We start from the raw sequence: 15,681 nt of genomic DNA on the forward strand, positions 1-15,681 counted from the left end.
ATAGTTGAAATACTTCAAAGGATTTGTCCATAACTCTTCTTTAATTATATCAGCCACCTGGTAAGTTTCAAGTAAATCAAATGAACTGACAAATAAATGCTGTATAAAGACTGTAAGAGAATAAAAACATTTGAAGAAATAAATAATGACTATTTTACAAGTTTATGCTTAACAATAATGACTTTGAAATGGGACACTTATTCCTGACCCCGATTGGCAGGGTTTGAGGTGCTTATTTCTGACTCACCCGTTCTAAGTTGGGTTAGCTGAGTCACTTGACTCGGGCGAAGGATCAAGTTACGTGGTTCTTAGAGCGGAAGGCAACACGCCAGGCTGGTTTCACAGAGCAGCGATTACTTCCCGCTCTCAACGGTAGAAGGACAACGAGTTGGTGTGCCTCAGTTCCCAACAATGCCCTCAGGGCTGGACACAATTGGACCCCCCACCTTTATATCTTTCAAAAAAAAATAATGACTTTCCGTTTCAAAAAAAAAAAAAAAATGACTTGGAAATAAATATGCCTAAAACAAACTCCTATGAAAGAAATTCAACCAACAACATTTGCAGCTCCGATGGTAGTCTGAAACTAGTTCCAATTATATTCTGATTTCCAGAAAAATGCTAAATATCACTTCAAGGGAAGGAGGATGATCAGTGTCCCCTAGGTTGGTAGAGGCAATTGGACCTATACCTGGCATGCCAGTTATAGCGTGTACATGGGTCCCGTCACCTATGGGGACCTAACATAACCTTCTTGATGGTGCTGAAGCCTAAGAATACCTTGTGGATTCAGGATTAATTTGTCTTTGTTTTCTTTGAGAGAGATTGATTTTAACATTCCCATTGGAGAATTCAGTTATTTGTTCGATATTTAAATTTTGCAATTATTGGAGTTGGAATTTCTTGTTGGAGGTTCCATCTTGGGGGCGAATTGCTTAGAATGGTAAGATGATTTGGTTTTCTTAGAAGGATTTTGGGGTAGTATTGGCAGATTGGATGTTGTTGGTATTGCAATCGTTTGAGCAAAAGACTGACAAAGAGGTTTTGGTTGTTGATTTTTTGTGGATAGAGTATCAAAGGGGTTTGATAGTGCTAGATGATTACATCCAATCTCAACTTCAAGGGAAATATCATACCAGGACTTGGGGGGAGAAGGTTGGATGCTAGAACATGCTTCTTTCTTTTACTAGGAGGGATGGACATTTTGGGAGGCATTGTTACTTATCCTGCAGAAGAGATTCCCTTGTTAAGAAATCTGGAATAGAGTTGAAATCACCTTTAATGTACCCCATTTTTATTTTTATTTTGAATGGGTAAAGAAAATAATTAGATTCTATTCCCTCTTCTTTTTTGTTTGTTCATACTGCACCTGCTCTCGCTAAAAAAGAAAGCTAATACTTCATACATATTTGAATTGAAGTTAGTTGGCTGAAAACCCAAAAGTCTAGTCTAGAGAGGAATCGAAGGATAGGAATAGACAGGATTCATTTCAGATACAGTACAAAGAAAATCCGATCCCCTTTTCAGTTCTGAATTTTGAGCTAAAATCCAATCCCCTTTTCAGTTCTGAATTTTGAGCTCTCTCTCTCTCTCTCTCTCTCTCTCTCTCTCTCTCTCTCTCTCTCTCTCTCTCCATCAAAAATCAACAACCAAAACATCTTTGCCAGTCTTTTGCTCAAACAGTTGCAATACCAACAACATCCAACCTGCCAATACTTCTCAAAACCCTTTCAATGAAACCAAAACATCATCATCATCATCATCTCTCTCTCTCTCTCTCTCTCTCTCTCTCTCTCTCTCTCTCTCTCTCTGAGTGATTAAAAACTCGTTGACTCGACTCGGAACTCACCCAAGTCGACTCCCTTTTACCTTGGCCACATTCTGCATTCCGCCTTTTGCCCTACAGAGTCAATAAAAACTCATTTGACTCTCCTGAGTTATGAGTTATGACCATGTCGCCGAGTCGACAAGGATTTTTTGTTGGCCGCATTCTGCTTCACATCCGCATTTCTAAACACCTCTCTCTCTCTCTCTCTCTCTCTCTCTCTCTCTCTCTCTCTCTCTCTCTCACACACACACACACACACACACACACTCACACACACAATGTCTATCAAGGATGGAGCACACAACCTGATGTAGGCCTAGGATTTCAACCTAGATGATAAGTTGATCATGAGTAGGACCATCCTAAGTCATTAGCCAGAAGATCCTCAATTAAAACAGACCTGCTCAGCCACAAACCTAAGTCCGAGACCCAGATCTCCTAGTCCTTTCTGGCAAGCTTTTAAATTTGAAAGTGGGTACCATGGAACAGATAAAAAACCATAAATCAATAAATCAGTTTTGATGATTACCCTTTCCAACAATGCGAGCAGGGAAAGAAAGGGATCTGAAGATTAATTAATCGGCAGATCTCACTCGAGATGTACCGCCTCTAGCCATAGCTAGTAAAGAAAGATATTTGTTATTTTTGTTGAGAAAAAGGGTCAACCATTCTTGACTCACGACGACACATGCTTCTTGTTCGATCTAGACACTGAGAAAGAAAGAGTGAGGATCATGTCTTTGCTCATTCATAGATCGATATTGAGCCCCCTCATTAATAATTTGATAGTTCATTCTTCCTAAAACAGTTGTTCATTCCGTGATGGATATTGAATCTTGGGCCTATGGAATAAGGGATTTCTTTCTCCAGTCGGGGAGGGAAAGAGCAGTGGTGGTTGTTTCTTCCCGTCGCAGAGATATTCAGAGTAAGAATAGATAGAAAGAATAGCCCCTAAGCAGCAGTCCTTCATTGATGGTCGCCTGGCTATAATTCCTCCCTGTTCTTGAACTCAGTCCTCGAGGCCTTCTTCGATTATCAATTCACCACTGACCCCCTTTGTGTGTGTGTGTGTGTGTGTGTGTGTGTGTGTGTGTGGTTCCACTGACCCCACTTATTCGCACTAAACCATGAGAACACATTCTATTAATTCCTCAGATTATCGAGTTATCGATTGCCTCTCATTGGGAGCACCCCTCATCTTCTTAAATTCCTATTGGGAGAACAGTAAGAGACTATAACCATTCCCTAAGTAGGTGGCTCTCTTGCGGAAATCTAAGCATTATAGGCATTGACCGGCACTCTGAACCATAGTCCGTCCAGGCTTTCATCTCATAGTGTAGCCCAACGAATAATTCAAATACCGGAACATCCTCCCATCCTTCATTCAATCTGATCTACCAGCTCCAAGCCCTATATTAGTAAAGAGGAAGAATCAGATCAATCGCAGGGTGGATGCTTCCCCTCGAAGACTCAGTAGCAATTCCAACTAATCTTTCCGGATCAATAGCCACAATCCGCATCTTTTCAAAACATGACTTTAATAAGCGGGTCGATTTAGAGAAAAGGCTATTGGTGTGCTGGTGAATCATAGCATAAATCAAAACAGTGTTTAGAAAAGCGGAACGCGGCCGAAGAAAATCCTAGTCGACTCGGCACGGCGCGGTCGAGTACTCGGTTGATGCAGCTGAGTACTCAGTTGACACAGTCATAATCTAGGAGAGCCAAAGGAGTTTTTATTGACTTTGTAGGGCAAAAGGTGGAACGCGTCGGCGGCAAAACGCAGAACGCAGCCAAGGGAAAAGGGAGTCGACTCGGGGAGTCCAGATGACATGGGGAGTTTAAAAACTATAAATCAAAGTATGAATCGATGTTCTATGTCGATCGAGAAAGAGGTGATCCTTACGTCCCCTACTGAAATGACTAATCACAACAAGTCCATGTGTGATGACTCAACTGGCTTCATTTCCAAGAAAGAGAAAGTGATCACGGTTGAAGAACCATTGTGCTTATTTGTTCTAGTGGTGCCTGTGAGAATGAGATAGGACGATGAGCTAGAGAATGAGAAGATCAAAAAGTGCAAAAGCCTTCCCCATACTGCATACTGGGCACGGCTCCGCAGGTTCAAATGCCGGATGACTCAAGCCTCTATATATGGATCTAGGCAAGGGCCATACCCTAGATAGTTTTGCTTATGCTGTGCATCCGATTCAACTGAATCAATGAGTTCTTTCACAGCTACTGTGGATCCAGGTCATTGGGTCAACAACAGGATCAAATGCGGAATCTTTCTACCTATCCACTTTAGATTAATAGGCTATTGAGAATGGAGCTCTTCCTTTCATTATTACTCCCCTTTATCTATTCAGAAGAAACAAGGTTATTATGTGTTCCAAGGCTAGGCAATTATCAGTCGATCCTACGCATAGTTGTCAATTCTGTTCCATTCTAGATGGGATATCAAAAATTTACTGTTATGGAAAGAAGTCAAGAACTAGAAAGCAAAAAACAGAACGGAAAATTACTTTCAAATTTATGAAGTGTTTCCAGATATTCTAACCGGGATACACTATTCTGGGCGGAATCGATTGAAAATGGGAGTTTCAGTCATATTGTTATAGCGGTGTCCCATTTTTAAGGGGGCATTTGGCCATTTTGGCTGGAAAAGTAAGGGAAGTTTTGGGGCATTTCAACTCCCCCAAAATCGAATGGAAGTGTTGAAATGCATTAGTATATGTTGTCATATTTAGGGATTTTTCCTTTCCTGAGGCCTTATCCCAAGCTTAAAGATGATCCCATTCGCCACTTTTCATCATTTTCTTCTATGACACTGATCTAAAGCTACAGCAAGTGGTAAGCACATTGCTGCCCCTCTAGCAAAGCGATTTGAAGGAGATAGCATTTTCATTCATTTTCGTTCATTCAGAATTAAGTTCTGAATGAGTTTGGGACCTCCCGGCGCGGCATCACCCATTGGTTATAAGCTTGCTAGATATTTCTATCCAACATGGGCTCATGGTAGAGTTGTAGCGAACACTCGCAATAAATAATTTGTATATATTGTAACAAGGTGAATATCATGTGGGGACATCACTTGGCTAAGGGGGCATCCAACCAAAGTTTATAATGATGTAACAGCATGTGGGATTTTTGAAGAGGTTGAGAATCCTTATCCGTGGAAGTGGTGGAAGAAGAAGAAATTGCAATTACTAGCCCCCACCGTGTAGCTCTGAGCAAAGGGCAAGGAAAAGGTTGCAAAAAGGGTGGCATGTTGAGAGGTCTTTTTTTTTTTTTTTTTTTGAAATGGCAAAGTTGAGAAGTCTTTTTGCTCCACAACAAAACCATAATGGCAGCTACACATAAAGAGTGTTTTGGTAGGCGAGAAGCAAGTAGATGACATGGTTTTAAATTTTGGCCGAAACGAAACAAAATGGCTGAAATATTTCAATTTTAAGTTTTTAACTGCCTCTGAAACGAAATCCACTTGGATTCAAAAAATTACAAGATTACGTACGAAATTTCAAGATTTCGTTAATGTCTCCGTCGCAAAAAATGTGAAACATGCAACTTTTTATATATAAAAAAACAACATTTCGACAGAAAACCCTAACAAAAATTAACTCCCTTCCCGTAGAAAAGAGAAGAACAACGAGATTCTTTTGCAATATTTCTAAAAAAAGACAAAAACTGAAAAGAAAAACCAGTGGTGACAAATCTTACCTAAATGTTGACCGTGATTACGTACCGAAATATTTCCATGATTTTACAAAATTCCGGACGAAATTTCTTACCAAAACCGAAATGTTTCCATTTCACTGATGATCGAAACCGAAACTGAAACTGAAATTTAAAACCTTGGTAGATGAAGCTGATATGACAGTTGGCAAGTTCATGAATGATGCCAACCTACGATACCCAAATACAGATAATTACATAGACATGGAGGATACGAATATGGGCATGAGTATCGCATACTGTGTGACAAGATAAAAGACACGTATAAATAAAATATTGTAAAACTTCATTTTCAAAAAATAATATTGTAAAACTTAAATAGATTTAACTTAGAATGGACTTAATAACACAGTTAAAATAGAATTGATAAGACTTGCATACTTAAAATTATAAATATACATATCTAACAAGCAAGCCAAAAAACATGATAATTAATACAAAGCGACTAACATGACTAACATGTTTGAATTCTGATAGTCATTTTGAATAATAGAAGTATTGGGTATAAATATCTGTTTTGCAAGTTGGGCCTGCACAAGTATTCAGTCATAGATACTAAAATCTTGTTTCATGCAGCTAAGTTGCAACTTTTACAGTCAATGACAGATAAAATCGCTGCAATAAGTTTGAGACATATATGCCACTTAAAAAAAGGTTTGGACGTATAATGTCCTCAAATCATGATTTAAGAAGTGAGATTTTGAAAAACATTGGGCAGAAATTGGATGAGTACCTGGCAAACAAACATCAAATATTCTTGGACATGCTTGGGGTACTCTATTATGGTCCATGGTTGGATAGATACAGAACAATACTCATTGACTGTTTTTCTTTGTCTTACCACACCTATGGTGGCATATTTATCATCTGGATGCACCGAGCATTGTGAAGAATTCCGATGCATTATTTGAATTTTTTATGAAGTTCAATATGTGAGTCCTCATAATATGGTGTGTTTTATGATTGATAGTCAACCTAGTTGCAAAGCATATGGAAAAATGAAACTAAAATATGCGAATTTTTATTGGACCTCGTGTAGCATGCTGCGTAGATCTCATATTAAAGAATCTAGCAAAACTAGATCAGGTCTCTACAATAGCAAATACCACAAAGAGAGCTAGAAAGATACCATGGCCGCATATAACAATGGACGAGTGGTGCATTTGATGAGAAACAAGTTTACAATCTGGTAGTACAAGTCAATGCATGATGGCCTTGCAGATTGGTTCCACGAAGAAAATCTGGTAGACTACGGTAGCAGAAAGAGAAGAAGAGGGCAGAGTGGGAATTCTGTGAATGCTTGTACAGAGTTATCCATAATTCATCAGATTGGGGAAGATGTGGCTCCAATCATGCTGAAAAACCCCAGATAATGACCTATTAGAGAAACTGGTGAACCACATATTGGTCACCAGAAGGGCTTTGGGTTTATCATACGCCGGAGTCGAATTTATGCAGGATGTTTCATCTAGCAGAAGGGACAGTCAAATCCAGGACCAAGTTATGTGTCTAGACTATGAAGCACGGGTACGGGTACGGGGTGCGGGTACGACACGACACGGGGACGTAGGTACGTGATTTGCCAAAAAAACCGTGTGCGGGTACGTTCGGGTACGCCGAATATAATAATATATTTTAATATTTTATTATATATTTATAAAAATTTTAAAAAAAATAATTGTAGAGCAATCAAATAACAATAACATCACCAAAATGGAAAATTCTAATATTACTCTTCATTTCATAAGTGATTAAGTTCCATATTTCATAACATGAGGCATCAATACATCATTCATTAGAAAAAAAAGTCTGTCACCAGTGCCTGACAAGATGAATAATTTTTAGAGACCAAATTATGAGATTTTTTTTACCGGACTTTTGGGATTTAATAATGTTTGGACAAAATAGATTTTATGAATTTTTAAAATTTGAAAAATATCCCACCGTTTGGAAGTTATTTTAACCCGACCCTTTTTCTTTGAATTTTGTACTAGAACTGGAGAGTTGACTTTTTTTCCTCTTAGATTTGGGTGTTGAAACTATTTTTAATAAATCCAAAAGGGGGTATTCCGTTATTTACATGTAAATCTTAAGTAAATGGACAATAAAAAATAGTAAAGACATTTACTTGTAAATACCGAGTACAAGAAAGTAGAGAGAAGTACAGGAGAGCAGCAGGAAGAAGCAGGACGTGTCGGGTACGTGTGGTGCGCACCCGACACGCACCCAACCACCAAAACTAGTTTTTTTTTTTAAAAAAAAAATGGGATACGTACCCGGGGCATACCCGCACCCCATACGTGTCGGGTGCGGGTGCGAGAGCCCCAGGAGAGTACCCGTGCTTCCTAGTGTCTAGATCTGAGGCTTCGAGAACAACAATTAGGGAGCTAATTAGACTCCAGTCCTCAGTCAACTACGATGCAACGGGATGCGAGACTGAGACAAAGGCAGATTCGGATATGTTACGTCACAAGCATGGTTTTGAATTTCGACCGAAATGCAAAATTTCGGATTTCGGTCAAGACCAAAACTGAAATGCACCGAAACCGAAATTCCCAATAAATTTCAATCCGAAATTTCAAAATTTGAATAAAATATTATTATTATTATTACTTTACCAAATTTCGGCTGAAATTACCGACGATTTTGGCCCAAAGAAACAAAATTTCATATCTTTTTAACGGATCTCGGTTTCAGCCAAGGCTGAAATTTGTACCCAAACCGAAACCGAACCGAAAATTCGGTTTCGGTTTGGTTAAACCAAACCGATTCAAATTTCGGTTCGGTTTCGGTTCGGTAGAACCAAACCGCTTCAAATTTCAAACCGAACCGTTGCCCCCGATTTCCAATGATTATGAGTAAGGGTTGGCGAAATTGGCCGAACCGAACCGAAAATTTGATTTCGGTTTGGTTAAACCAAATCAATTCAAATTTTGGTTCGGTTTCGGTTCGGTAGAACCAAACCGATTCAAATTTCGGTTTGGTTTGGTTTGGGGTCCAACCGAACCGAAACCGAACTGTTGCCACCCCTAGTCACATGGGGGGCAAATATCTCAAATTGGCGATCGATGAAGATTATGACATGGAATGTAAGAGGTCTGGGCAGCCTCGGAAAAAAAGCTCAGGTGAAGGAGCCGATGAGGATGAATAAGCCAATAATTATATGCATTCAAGAAACTAAGATGGAGAACATGAATAGATCTGTCTTGAGGCGTTGGGATGCTAGTCATTGTGGGACTGTGCGGTGATTGACTCCCGTAGGCAATGCGGGGGAGTCTTAGTGGCTTGGGACACACCTGAAGTGGAAATGAGGGAGAATCATATCGGGAGATTCTCGATATCGATTGTAATGAGAAAGATGTTCGATCAATCCATGTGGATGTTCACAGGGGTATATGGGCCAATTCTTAGAGCTGGTTGGGGATTAATGTGGCAAGAGCTAGATGATACAAGGAGAAGATGGCATTTCCCGTGGTGCTTAGGGGGATATTTTAATGTCACTGGACTTGTGGACAAAAGAGTGGGAAGTACTAGAACGAGTCGATGCATGATGGCCTTTGCAGATTTTATTGGGAGCCATAAGCAGGTAGAATTGCCGCTCAATGGGGACCAATTTACTTGGTCGAGGAATGAGAGTCTCATAGCAGGATTGACAAGTTTCTTATCTGCCCTCAGTGGTTGGAGGCTTTTCCAGATGTGTACTAAAGAGCGCTGCCAAACACCATTTACGACCATTGTCCCTTACTTTTTGACCCTAGACTGTAGTCATGGGGTCATATTCCAATCCAATTCGAGTTAGCATGGCTTGAGGATCCCAAGATGGAGGAGAGATTGGGCGAAGGGTGGAACGAGGTCTCTTTTTCAGGTCCGGCAGATGCAATCATTGGGAAGAAGCTACGACATTTACAAAGTTAAAGGAGTGTAATCAGTGAGGAAAAAAATAATTGGTGTTAGCTCAGATCCAGGAAATTGCAAGGGCGGAGGAGAATGGGATGGCCAGCCAAGAGGAAGTGAAGGAGATGGGATCTTTGAAAGAGCAATATAATAGACAGGTACTTCAGGAGGAAATCTTTTGGAGATAGAGATCTAGAGCCCTATGGCTTAAAGAGGAAGACAAAAATACTGCCTATTTTCATGGTATTGCCGATGCTAGGGGTGTGCCAACATCATAGACTAGTTGGTTGATGGGGTTATGAGGGAGGAGAAGTTATCTCAGATGAGATTGTGGGCTTTTACTTGAGGATATACTCATCAGAAAACAATGTGCGACCAAAACCAGATGGCGTGCCGTTAGACAGCTTGGAGGAGAGAGACAGAGAGCTGCTAGAAAAACCTTTCGATGAGGAAAAGGTGAGGGCAAGTCTATTTGCTTTAGGCAGAGATAAAGCCCCTAGGCCTGATGGCTTTTGTATGGAGCTCTTTCAAACCTGTTAGGACGTAGTGAAGGTGGATAGCCTTAAATTTTTCACAAAATTCTATAATAGTTTGGAGTTGGACAGAGGAACCAAAGCCACTTTTATTACGCTTATCTCAAAGATTAAGGGTGCATCTGGTCTTGGTGACTTCCGACCTATCAGCCTATTCGGGTGTTTATCTAAGGTATTTGGCTAACGTCTTAGCAGACCGGTTGAAAAAGGTGCTTCCGAAGGTTATCTAAAGCAATCAGTCAGCATTTGGACAAGGGAGGCAAATTTTAGATAGGGTGTTGACAGCAAATGAGATTGTCGTCAACCATGCTAAGCTAAGGGAGAAAGGCGTCATATGTAAGTGAGACAAGGAGAAAGCTTATGATAAGGTGGAATGGGAAGCTCTGCTGTACATAATGAAGAGGATGGGGTTTGGCATCAAGTGGTGCTCGTGGATATCGAAATGCATTTAGGAATGTATGGTTCTTCATATTGGAGAATGGCTCTCCTAAATGCTTTTTCAAAACCTCAAGAAGTCTATGGCAGGGAGACCTGTTGTCACCATTTTTATTCTTGATGGTGGCAGAGATATTCAGCAGAATGATGAAAAAGGGAAAAGTCAGGGGATGATTGAGGGCCTTAAGGTGGGTCCACAACAGGTGGAACTGTGGAAGTGACTCAACTTCAATTTGCAGATGACACCCTATTGTTCAGTGGGCCAGAGATAGAGAAGGTTCCAAGGCTTAAGCCATAATAAGATGCTATGAGATGGTGACTGGACAACGGTCCAATATGAGCAAATCAAAATTGCTGGGCATTAACACTCCAGACAACATTGCCAAAGGCATGGCTGGCCTCCTTAGTTGTATGGTGGATAGATTTCCATCAAAATACCTGGGATTCCCTCTATGCATGGGGCGGCCGAGGAAAAGGGAGTGGGATCCTATAGTGGAAAGCGTGGGTGAAAGATTAAATAGCAAACGCGAAACATGGTTTTCCTTAGGCGGCAGAATTATTCTAAACAAGGCGGTGTTGGCGAACATTCCAATCTACCAGCTATCTATTTTCAATGATATCATAAGCCAAATCAAGCAGATTCAGAGAAGATTCATATGGGGAGGATCGGACGAGAGGAAAAAATTTCACTTGGGCAATTGGGTGGATGTAAGTAGGCCAATGAAAGCGAGAGGCCTAGGGAAAAGGAGTTTGAAAGACGTGAATAATGCACTTCTTGGAAAATAGCTACAAAGGTTTGGGGAAGAAGGCAATAACATGTGGGCCAAGGTAATTCCAAATAAATATGGGGTGAGGCCGGGGCTTTGGTATTCTGAAGATAATTATAGGCACAATGCTCTCACGGTTTGGAGGGAGATTCTCAAGCAGAAGTCTGAATTTGACAAGGGCATAAGGTTTAGAGTGTATAAAGGGGATAAAATTCAACTCTGGCATGATATTTAGTGTAATGATCTTCCCCTAAGGGCAACCTTCCCATCTTTATTTCCAGTGACCTCAGACAAGGATGTTTTTATAAAAGATTGCTTTGAGTGGGAAGGGACAGAGTATCTTGGAAGTAGAATGTTAGAAGAAATTTCTTTGACATGGAACTGGAGCAGGTTGCTAGATTATTAGAGACGGTTTAATCACGCTACATTAAGAGGACCGAGGAAGACAAAAGGGTTTGGATTCGGTGCTCCTCCGGATCTTTCAGTATCAAATCATTCTATCTCCATCTAGTTCATGCCCATGCTTGTACTCTCGACATGATGTGGGACATTCCAGCCCCGCCAAGGGTTCGTGCCTTCAGGTGGTCTGCATTCCTCGACAAAATCCTAATAGTGGATCATATGCGCAATCCGCAAATGATGATCATAGACCATTGCGCCCTTTGTGTAGAGGCGGGGAAGATAGTCAACCATATGTTGCTCCATTGTTGGGTGGCTAGGGGAGGTATGGGGCAGAATTCTCAGCATATTCCAGCATATCTTGGGTCTTCCCATCCATGGTGATGGAGAAGTTGGAAAGTTGGTCCTTTACTTCGTGGCAAAAAAGGGGCAAGATGCTATGGAAGGAGATCCTTCTGGCTACCATATATGGGTTCTATGGAAAGAAAGGAATCCAGGGTGTTTAAGGGCTTGGTCGTCATAATATATCTTTACTAAGGTGGTAGCTCTAACCATCACACGGGTTAAAACGCTCCCAGAATTTAGAGTTGTATCGTCTTATGCGCAACGACGCAGGTGGAGAGATGTTTGCTCTAGTGTTGAGCAAGTTCAATCAACCAATAAAGTGAGTGGGCCCCTCCGGAGATTGGGAAGTTGAAGCTAAATTTAGATGGATCAAGCTTGGGCAACCCAGGGCCAGGCGGAGTACGAGGATTGTGGAGGGACAATCAGGGGGCTACATCTTTAGCATATTCGGGTCTGTTGGGGTCGGCGGATTCTAATGACGCGGAGATTAGAGCGATGTTCCAAGGGCTTCATCTCATTGAGCCAAGTCTCTATGACCGTCTGATTGATGAGAGCGATTCTCTCAATGTCATTAGATGGCTTAAGGGGTCCTTCCCTCACCCATGGAGATTCGCTCATTAGATTGATGAGATTCGGTTCGAGACGGGGTTGCAGGATCATCGATTTCCTTCAATCATGTTAGAAGATGCGAGAATTCATATGCTAATAGACTCGTCATATACGGTGTCCATAGGGCGAGGCTAGAGATCTTTGACTTTCTACCGCCTTGAGTTTTTTTTTTTTTTTTTTTTTTTTTTTTTTGCTTCATTGTCAATTTGTCATACTTTGATCTTTGACCATCTCGGTCTCCCGGGCTTCCCTTTTCTAATAAATCCTTCTATCATTTCCAAAAAATATATAGTTTAACAACATCGAACACCTCTCTCTCCCTCCCTCTGTTCTTCTGTATCTTTTGCGCCTCGCCCTCTCTTTCTCGTCTCTCCCAATTTCTGGCTCTCTCTCGTCTCCCTCTTTCCTCTGTATCATTTGAGTCTCGCCCTCTCTTTCTCGTCTCTCTCATGGTTGGCAAAAATGAGCCGTGTAGGCCAGATCTAGAACCGAGTAGGCCATATCTGAGTATGGCTCTTTCGTGGTGGCTAGATCTGGGGCCATGGAGGCCGGATCTGAAGCGGTGGAGGCCGGATCTGGAGCCGTGGAGGCCGTGAAGCTGGATCCGGAGCCAAGGAAAACCGCGGAGGTTGCCGGAAGCAGCGAAAGGCCGTGGGTTGCTGGATCCGGAGCCGTGGAAGGCTGGCTATAGGCGGAACGATGCCGTGGATTAACGGATTTGGAGGCCATGGAGGATTTGGGAGGTTGTGGGTTGCCGGATTAGCAATAGGGTTGCTGGGTTTGGCTGTAGGAGGCTGTGGTCATCGTAATCAAGATCGTGGGTGGTGGCCTGAGGACGAGCCTGGTGGCCAGTGGCAATGGAGGTTGCCGGATTCTTGATGACGGTGGTGGCAGCTGAGACTCTCCCGGCGGAGATGATTTTTGTGAAGGAGATGGAGGTGGGACTAGAGGTGGTGCCCGCGGTGATTGGTGGTGGTACGGGATGGAGGACGCCGGAGATTCGACGATGTTGTTGGATGGTTGGCTATCGTGCACGATGAGGGCGCACGATAGCTCTGGGCCTTCGAGCGGGATTTTTGAAAATCGAATTCGGAAGGTGGTGGAGAAATCTGTGTGACGTGGAAGGTCACGATCTTGACTGGGTGGGCCCCACAATATGGCATTTTTTATTGGATTCGATACAATTAAGGCTATTGGGTAATGTAAGAGGTAATGGGTTTCCTTTGGGCCAAGGAGAATGTTCCTGGGCAATTCATACTATGTAAATCTGGTGGGAATACTGGTCCCCATTGTAAATTTGCTGGTATGAATATATTTGTCAATTTTCAAAAAAAAAAAAAAACAACATCAAACACCTACTAACATGCGTTGTCGTGCATGTCTGATAATTCATTACATACATTTCACATGTAATTCGTATAATATTTATGCAAAATACATATACCACAGGTTGCATGAAATTCATACACATATAATTATGAAATATATACTACTAATACACTTACAATTTTAATTTCGGTATGCGTTACGGTTTATGTATGCATTTCGGTGGGGATGGAAACAGAAACATTTCGGTCTTTTCATGTCAATTTCGGTGAAACCATGCACACGAGCAATGTTTCGCCGGTTGAAAGCAGTTATAAGCCCATTCTTGCGTGCAGTTGAAGGCAGATGAATAGAGGACGCGGCTTTTATAAAATAGCTCTAGAACTATTTGGGTAACATGGAAAGTAGAAAAGAGAGGAAAAACAGAAACCCAAACCCCATTTTCCTGCAGTGGAATGAAAAAGCAGATTGGAATTTTTAGAGACCGAAAAAAGTGAAGCTGCGATTTTGCAACAACTAGAAAATTGGGATTTTTTCTCTTCTCTCGTTTTCTCTTATCTTGGAGGGTTAAAAAAGAAAATGAAACGGAGAAGTTGGAAAACGATGTGGACTCAGTTGTCCAATCTCCGTTGTTGGTTTTTGAGTGGATTTTCTACAATTATTTCTTTTTTATCTCCCAAAAGGGGTTGGCTGCCTGCATTAAGTTTTCTAAAGGCTTTTTCTTCATGTGTGTCGTGTGCGGTGCTTCATTGAGAATTTTTCGTATTAGATACACGTTAGATGCAGATGTAAGGTCTGCATAAGCATGTCAAGCAAACATACGCAGTTAATGACAAAACAACCATTTCATTTACACGGTGTACCAAGAAAATGACAAAACAACCATTTCATTTACACTGGTGAGGCTTGCGCAAATGACAAAACAACCATTTCATTTACACGGTGTACCAAGAAATGCTGAATACACACTATTCATATTGAGAGGGCAAAAGGATGGGTTGCTGGGCTTTGTTTCTATACTTTGATAAATTAAAATTCTTTTAAGACGAATCTTGCATAGCCGCTGAGAACCTTGGTTATATTGTTTCACAAGAAAGACAAGGTGGAATGAGGCTCTAATGCTATAGAGGCTCTTTCGCCTGCATTATTCCAGGGACAGTGACAATGCCGATGTGTGAATCCCAACCACTTATATGTTTATTTGTTATATTTGGTATTTTGGATGCTTAATATCTTCTCAAAACTTTTTAAATATTTCCTTTTTATGATATTTTTCCAACTTTTGTGGTGTCTTTTCTAAAACAGAATGCTAAAACATTCCAACCTAGGAGACAAGGGGGACAACCTTAAGAACAGGATTGACAACTTTGACACCAAGCATATGTTTTTTTTTTTTTTTGGAATGGTAGTAATTTCATTCAATAAAAGGGAAGACCGAGGTGTTCCACCCAGGATTACAAAAAAAAGAAAAGAGTACAAGAAGAGAAAAGAACAGGGAGCGAAACAAGGTCAAGGGGCAAGGAAATCAAACACTTCCAAATCCAACTTCCCCACACCATCTATGACACCAAGCATATGTTACTACAGGATTGACAACTTTGACACAAAGCATATGTTACAAACACATAATAGAAATTCACATTCCAATATAAGATAATGTTTTAGATTATATTCATACAAGATTTCAACTGAGGATGCAAAAGTCTGCACATATGGAAGACTTGAAATAATAAGATTAACATGCTCCAGCGCATTCACCAGGAAGCAAGTAACATTTTTTTTAGAATAAGTTAAAATTGAGCTAGTAAGTAGA

General features: G+C 41.1%; 1 protein-coding gene across 2 annotated transcripts in view; it reads right to left on the reverse strand.

The window, feature by feature from the left end:
* LOC143888430 (NAP1-related protein 1-like) overlaps nucleotides 1-15,681 on the reverse strand; it is a 32,412-nt gene that overhangs the window by 13,647 nt on the left and 3,084 nt on the right. For both annotated transcript variants that reach the window (XM_077392842.1, XM_077392840.1), the window contains one exon: nucleotides 1-57. In XM_077392842.1, the coding sequence (XP_077248957.1) occupies nucleotides 1-57 (57 nt within the window). The remainder of the gene's footprint in view (nucleotides 58-15,681) is intronic.

Source organism: Tasmannia lanceolata, unplaced genomic scaffold (assembly GCF_043159265.1).
Source record: "Tasmannia lanceolata isolate RefF3 unplaced genomic scaffold, GAP_Taslan_0.1 ptg000012l, whole genome shotgun sequence".
In the NCBI taxonomy this organism is placed as follows: Eukaryota; Viridiplantae; Streptophyta; class Magnoliopsida; order Canellales; family Winteraceae; genus Tasmannia; species Tasmannia lanceolata.